The 7,474-nt window shown below is 43.2% G+C and overlaps 1 protein-coding gene across 1 annotated transcript; it reads left to right on the forward strand.

Annotated features, from left to right (window-relative positions):
• Nucleotides 1–41: 41 nt before the first annotated feature.
• LOC130521211 (NACHT, LRR and PYD domains-containing protein 12-like) lies at nt 42–4,799 on the forward strand. Its single transcript, XM_057024840.1, has 5 exons — nt 42–653; nt 764–937; nt 2,765–2,938; nt 3,567–3,740; nt 3,947–4,799. The coding sequence occupies exons 1-5, from the start codon at nt 529–531 to the stop codon at nt 4,125–4,127; spliced, it is 828 nt and encodes a 275-aa protein (XP_056880820.1). The 5' UTR covers nt 42–528; the 3' UTR covers nt 4,128–4,799.
• The last annotated feature ends 2,675 nt before the right edge of the window (nt 4,800–7,474 follow it).

Here is a 7,474-nt window from a genome sequence, read left to right on the forward strand (position 1 = left end):
TGGAGCCTTTCCACACCCGTTAGGTGGCAACTTCATCACTAGCAACAAAAGGTGCAGTGAAAATGATTTGAAGGGAAACAGGCAGATATAACAGAAGCTGAGGGCAATCGATGCAACCAGAGACTCTGATGTCATCGATCGGATCGCTGAATTAAGACTTGACGCACCATCGTACAAATTGGATGAAATGCAAAATATCCAAAGAGCCGATAGACAGATAAAAAGATGCACGTTTCTTTAAACCATTTGCTACAATCATTTTAAATATTGAGTAATTATGAGCTGTTCTAAAATAAGACAAATGCTGAGAATAATTCAGTTGCATTTCAGATCTGATGGTCGTTCAAACTGTTGCTCTACGGTGTTGAATTTAGCTTTTCCAGGAAATGAGCTACATTTGTGTTGAGGTAGATTCTCAGATGAGTTGATGAGAAATCCCAAAGTTTGACTCACTATTTTTGTTTCATACACAACAGACTGTCTGGTAGTTTTCTTTCAACGAGTCATTGGGAAGTTGTGGCCTCAGCAATGACGTCAAACCCTTCTCATCTACGGGAGCTGAGCTTAAGCAGGAACCAAAGCCTGAGAGATGCCGGAGTAAAGTTACTGTCTTCTGCAATGATGCATCCAAACTGCAGACTGGAGACGCTCAGGTCAGGAGGCCTCTGTTGGTCTTTTCTAAATTTCTTTACATTTTCTGCTTTTCTCTTCATTTTCTGATTTAGAAATGTGTTTTTATTTGCCCCATTTATTCCTTTTCCAGACTGAGTGGCTGCAGGTTATCAGAGATCAGTTGTGACTCTCTGGCCTCGGCGCTGAGGTCCAATCCCTCCCATCTGAGGGTTCTGGACCTGAGTGAGAACCAGCTGAAGGATCCAGGAGTGAAGCTGCTCTGTGGTGTTCTCCAGGATCCTCTCTGTGAGCTGGAGACTCTCAGGTCAGTCAGAGATGATCCAGTACTTTCCCAGGTGGAACTAGTTAGACAATAACTGTTTCCATGTTTGATCTTTGTTATAAACGTAGTGTTACAGTTCTCAGAAAAAAGACCACACAGGACAGATTTGCAGTTTTAATTGGTTGTGGAAATCTGTCCCATGTGAGGATGGTCATCAATGACTAGAAAGGAAGTATCAGTTGTAGATTTGTCTTGTTTTATTTTAGGCTGGCCACAAAACCGCCCAAACATTCAGACCAATCAAAAATGGTTCTTCTGTCTTTTAAAGATCAGAAGGAAAACTAGAAACCCCAAAAAGAAAGCTGCTGCAGTGTGCCATGCCCCTTCTCTCCTGAGAAAAGCCATCCCAAAAAAGAGAAAAGCCCAAGTGTGAAGTGAGCGCCCTGTTAAACCTTGGTACCGAAAGCCTGCAGTCATTCTCATCTGAGGTGGCTTCATTCCAGCCAGAAGCCCAAACCTGCCTCCCTCTTAAAGGGGCAGCAGGTCAGTCCAACCACAGAAACCTTCATGAAGATCTGAAGCTTTCAGCATCCACAATTGTTGCACCTCACTTCCATTGGAGTCCAAATCAGAAGTCAACAAGTTGATTCTACACCGATTCTACACAATGCAACCATTTTAAAAAGGTTTCCATCCATACGTTTTCACACATTTTTAGATAAATCTGTTTGTTCATCGCCTCCTTCTGTTGTAATGGTCATTAAAGAAAATGACCTTATTGGAGTTTTTCTCCTCACAAATATGACTTTCTATGAACGATGCAATAAATGCAGCTTGCAATCTAAGACAATATGGAAGTATGTGTATATAATAGTAGTGGAAGTAGCTCATAAAATAATACATTTGCTCTTCTCATCGAATCTTTCTATGTTATTAAAGAAAAACCTGCTCTTAGTCAACAACATCTAAGACATCAGCCAAAAATCCTAATTTTCTACAATCTAATATAAAACAGTAGAGAAGACTCTTTCTGCAGAGACACTGGTGGCAGGAATGCAGAAGTATCACCTGCTCAACTTGGAAGGTGGAGCAGAAACCACCAGCTGAGAAGGTCCTCAGCGAGAGGAAGTGGTGGAGAACCATGAAACTTGCTAAGCTCCACCTCAGCTCCAGAGACGGGCTGAGCTGGAGCTGTGGCACCAGGTATCGGCCAGAAGAGCCTCCAACAAACAAGCTCTTCTCTTGGGAGGAGAGGGCTTTGAATCTCAGCTCAGTGTGCTTGTCTCTAGTAGGTGGCAGCTGCACCTTTTCCTGAGGTCCTTGTTGATGCCCTGAGGGGAATTGATGCTCCTGCAATGTTTTCTGGCAGCATTGAGCTTGCAGTGGGGCAATCAAACACACTGTGGGGGGGCTCTCTTTCCTTCTCTCATCTGGAGAACAAGTGACACCAGCTGCCAATCATTGTTGGAGAAATGTGCAGTCAGGGGAACTCTGCGTCCAGACTATAGCCACCCTTCCAGCATCCAGCAGTGTCTAAAACCTTTGATTTGGTTTCACCAGAGAGTGTAGGGATTGCAGGGTCGCTGCAGCATCGCCCACAAGCTATCAGGAGTGGGTCGCTTTGTCCCAACTCCTGACAAGAGTTGGGTGCTATTGAGAAATGTGGTTTCACAAACTTGGAAGGTATTTTGACCAACACACACTTTACATACGCTGTAGATCTTGTCCAACCGCCCTGAAAGAACCCAAAATAGGAACATACGGCAGATAAGCCGGTGCAGGACCAGAGGTTTGTTGCTTGTAAGCTGTGTTTTGCTCTGGTACATGTTGATTTTTATTTGTCTTCTCTCAAAATAATTGTTATTTTAGACTAGGTTGCTGCAGTTTATCAGAGACCAGCTGTGATTCTGTGGCCTCAGCTCTGAAGTCCAACCACTCCCATCTGAGGGTTCTGGACCTGAGCTCCAACACGTTGCAGGATTCAGGAGTGAAGCGGCTCTGTTCTGGACTGGAGAGTCCAAACTGTAAACTGGAGACGCTCAGGTCAGTCTTCATTTTTCTACCTATATACCAGCTGCAGGATTCAGGAGTGAAGCTGCTCTGTGGTTTTCTCCACTTTCCAAACTGCCGACTGGAAACTCTGAGGTAAACACCATTCTCAAAAATGTCCATTATTCCATCCGAGGGTCCTCACACTTTCTGAGTGTGTGTGTTGTGCCCAGTTCCTTCAGGAGGGGGGGCCACACGGGGACACTTATTCATGATAAACTGATTTAAGACAATGAAAAAGCCGACAGATGGTAACCAAAATGAGACAAAACTAGGTGAGGGTGCCTGGTAGACACCAGCCAACGAGGAGGGAGATGGTGAGGGAGACAGGAAGTCATCTAAGACAGGTTGTGCCTTTAAAGATGAGCCACAGGTGAGATGGATCTCCATGATGAGATGGGAGGGAAAGAGGTGGGAGAACCTGGGAAGAGTGAGGGCCAGAACAATATATTTCTCCTCTGGAACAGTGCAAACCTGAGAGTTGGAATTGTGGTCATTACATATTACTATCATTTTTTAACCTGGAACTAAATTAAATATTTACAGATCATGCCTTTGATTAACCTTTCAGATTAATACTGGTTTCACTTATAACCTTATAAAAGTTTCCTTCTTTATTTAGATTAAGCCGCTGCAGCTTATCAGAGATCAGCTGTGGCTCTCTGGCCTCGGCGCTGAGGTCCAATCCCTCCCATCTCAGAGAACTGGACCTGAGTGTGAACAAGTTGGAGGATTCAGGAGTGAAGCGGCTCTGTTCTGGACTGGAGAGTCCAAACTGTAAACTGGAGAGGCTCAGGTCAGTCTTCATTTTTCTACCTATAAACCAGCTGCTAAGATGGTGAAGTGAGGCTGTTCTCAACACTGCTGTGATGCACCACATTAAAAACATTCCTTGGAATATCGTGAATTCAGGTCTGACCCAACTAAGAACTAACGTAGGTTTAGTACTGACGCAGATAACATGCAGACCTGCACCGTATAACCTCATCCTGCATTTTTCAGATTGATTTACTGCAGGTTATCAGAGATCAGCTGTGGCTCTCTGGCCTCGGCGCTGAGGTCCAATCCCTCCCATCTCAGAGAACTGGACCTGAGTCAGAACCAGCTGCAGGATTCAGGAGTGAAGCTGCTGTCTGATCTCGTAGAGAATCCAGACTATGGGCTGGAGACATTGATTCAGTAGCTGGTTGAAGCCAGTCAACTCCCGCTCATCTGCTGCATCACTCACTGACCACTGGTGAAGAGCATCTGTGGAAACATCTGCCGTCTACTCCCTCCATAGATGAAGAATTCAGTTTTTAAAAAGCGCTGGTGGACTTTCAGGAGATCAGTCGATGGTCGACAAAGCAGAAGCAGCTTCGCCTTGAAGTTAAATTAGTTCCTGGTATCACACAATGCATCTTTATAAAGTTCTAAATGGCTCCTCGGCCACTCTTAGAAGCATGGAAACATTCTCTTAATTGTCTCTTCAAATGTCTGTATTATACGTTACTATTTTACATCATGCCTTCAGAATCTTTAGGGTTTAGTATTTACTGTCTCTGTGACATGGAGCATTGGAATATTTCAGCTGCAGCCAGCAAAAACCCATCAGAATGACGCTATCGGTGGGAACCGCAGCTCATTTGACTTTAGTCAGTCTGGTCAATGTTATAGGATTTATTGCAATCTAATAAAAACTATGAATAAATGTGGGAAATAGGAAATAAAAAGAAGCAAAATGACCAAATAAAACTCCCATGAATACTGTAAATTTAAAGATGTCAAGAATGGAATATCAGCTTAAATGGAATCAAACATAAAGTGAAAAGGCCTCCTTTAAGTTTACTGCAAAAATAAACACAAAATCAAGAGCGACACGCACCAAAAACGTCTCATTCTCTCTTCTGTCTCCACTCATTCTTTTATATTCTTATTATATTAGGGTTGGGTTAGCATTAGGGTTAGCATTAGGGTTAGGGTTAGCATTAGGGTTAGCGTTAGCATTAGGGTTAGCATTAGGGTTAGGGTTGGAGTTAGGGTTAGCATTAGGGTTAGCGTTAGCATTAGGGTTGGGTTAGCATTAGGGTTAGCGTTAGCATTAGGGTTAGGGTTAGCGTTAGCATTAGGGTTGGTTAGCATTAGGGTTAGCATTAGGGTTAGGGTTAGCATTAGGGTTAGGGTTAGCATTAGGGTTAGCATTAGGGATAGGGTTAGCATTAGCATTAGGGTTAGAGTTAGAGTTAGGGTTAGCATTAGGGTTAGGGTTAGCATTAGGGTTAGGGTTAGCATTAGCATTAGGGTTAGGGTTAGCATTAGGGTTAGGGTTTACATTTGCATAGGGTTAGGGTTAGCATTAGGGTTAGCGTTAGCATTAGGGTTAGCATTAGGGTTAGGGTTAGCATTAGGGTTAGGGTTAGCATTAGCATTAGGGTTAGGGTTAGAGTTAGAGTTAGCATTAGGGTTAGGGTTGGATTAGGGTTAGGGTTAGCATTAGGTTTAGCATTAGGGTTAGCGTTAGCATTAGGGTTAGGGTTAGCATTAGGGTTAGCATTAGGGTTAGGGTAGCATTAGGGTTAGCATTAGGGTTAGGGTTAGCATTAGGGTTAGCATTAGGGTTAGGGTTAGAGTTAGAGTTAGGGTTAGCATTAGGGTTAGGGTTAACATTAGGGTTAGGGTTAGCATTAGGGTTAGGGTTAACATTAGGGTTAGCATTAGCGTTAGCATTAGGTTAGGGTTAGCATTAGGGTTAGCATTAGGGTTAGGGTTAGAGTTAGAGTTAGGGTTAGCATTAGGGTTAGGGTTAACATTAGGGTTAGGGTTAGCATTAGGGTTAGCATTAGGGTTAGAGTTAGAGTTAGGGTTAGCATTAGGGTTAGCGTTAGCATTAGGGTTGGGTTAGCATTAGGGTTAGCGTTAGCATTAGGGTTAGGGTTAGCGTTAGCATTAGGGTTGGGTTAGCATTAGGGTTAGCATTAGGGTTAGGGTTAGCATTAGGGTTAGGGTTAGCATTAGGGTTAGCATTAGGGATAGGGTTAGCATTAGCATTAGGGTTGGAGTTAGGGTTAGCATTAGGGTTAGGGTTAGCATTAGGGTTGGGTTAGCATTAGGGTTAGCGTTAGCATTAGGGTTAGGGTTAGCGTTAGCATTAGGGTTGGGTTAGCATTAGGGTTAGCATTAGGGTTAGGGTTAGCATTAGGGTTAGGGTTAGCATTAGGGTTAGCATTAGGGATAGGGTAGCATTAGCATTAGGGTTAGAGTTAGAGTTAGGGTTAGCATTAGGGTTAGGGTTAGCATTAGGGTTAGGGTAGCATTAGCATTAGGGTTAGGGTTAGCATTAGGGTTAGGGTAACATTAGGGTTAGGGTTAGCATTAGGGTTAGCGTTAGCATTAGGGTTAGCATTAGGGTTAGGGTTAGCATTAGGGTTAGGGTTAGCATTAGCATTAGGGTTAGGGTTAGAGTTAGAGTTAGCATTAGGATTAGGGTTAACATTAGGGTTAGGGTTAGCATTAGGTTTAGCATTAGGGTTAGCGTTAGCATTAGGGTTAGGGTTAGCATTAGGGTTAGCATTAGGGTTAGGGTTAGCATTAGGGTTAGCATTAGGGTTAGGGTTAGCATTAGGGTTAGCATTAGGGTTAGGGTTAGAGTTAGAGTTAGGGTTAGCATTAGGGTTAGGGTTAACATTAGGGTTAGGGTTAGCATTAGGGTTAGGGTTAACATTAGGGTTAGCATTAGCGTTAGCATTAGGGTTAGGGTTAGCATTAGGGTTAGCATTAGGGTTAGGGTTAGAGTTAGAGTTAGGGTTAGCATTAGGGTTAGGGTTAACATTAGGGTTAGGGTTAGCATTAGGGTTAGCATTAGGGTTAGAGTTAGAGTTAGGGTTAGCATTAGGGTTAGGGTTAACATTAGGGTTAGGGTTAGCATTAGGGTTAGGGTTAGCATTAGGGTTAGCATTAGCGTTAGCATTAGGGTTAGGGTTAGCATTAGGGTTAGCATTAGGGTTAGGGTTAGAGTTAGAGTTAGGGTTAGCATTAGGGTTAGGGTTAACATTAGGGTTAGGGTTAGCATTAGGGTTAGCATTAGGGTTATGGTTAGAGTTAGGGTTAGCATTAGGGTTAGGGTTAACATTAGGGTTAGGGTTAGCATTAGGGTTAGGGTTAGCATGGGTTAGGGTTAACATTAGGGTTAGCATTAGCGTTAGCATTAGGGTTAGCATTAGGGTTAGCATTAGGGCTAGTTTAGCATTAGGGTTAGCATTAGAATTAGCATTAGGGTTAGCATTAGGGTTAGCATTAGGGTTAGGGTTAGCATTAGGGTTAGGGTTAACATTAGGGTTAGCATTAGCGTTAGCATTAGGGTTAGCATTAGGGTTAGCATTAGGGCTAGTTTAGCATTAGGGTTAGCATTAGGGTTAGCATTAGGGTTAGCATTAGGGTTAGCATTAGGGTTAGGGTAGGATTAGGGTTAGGGTTAACATTAGGGTTAGCATTAGCGTTAGCATTAGGGTTAGCATTAGGGTTAGCATTAGGGCTAGGGTTAGCATTAGGGTT

Source organism: Takifugu flavidus, unplaced genomic scaffold (genome assembly GCF_003711565.1).
Source record: "Takifugu flavidus isolate HTHZ2018 unplaced genomic scaffold, ASM371156v2 ctg792, whole genome shotgun sequence".
NCBI classification, from domain to species: domain Eukaryota; kingdom Metazoa; phylum Chordata; class Actinopteri; order Tetraodontiformes; family Tetraodontidae; genus Takifugu; species Takifugu flavidus.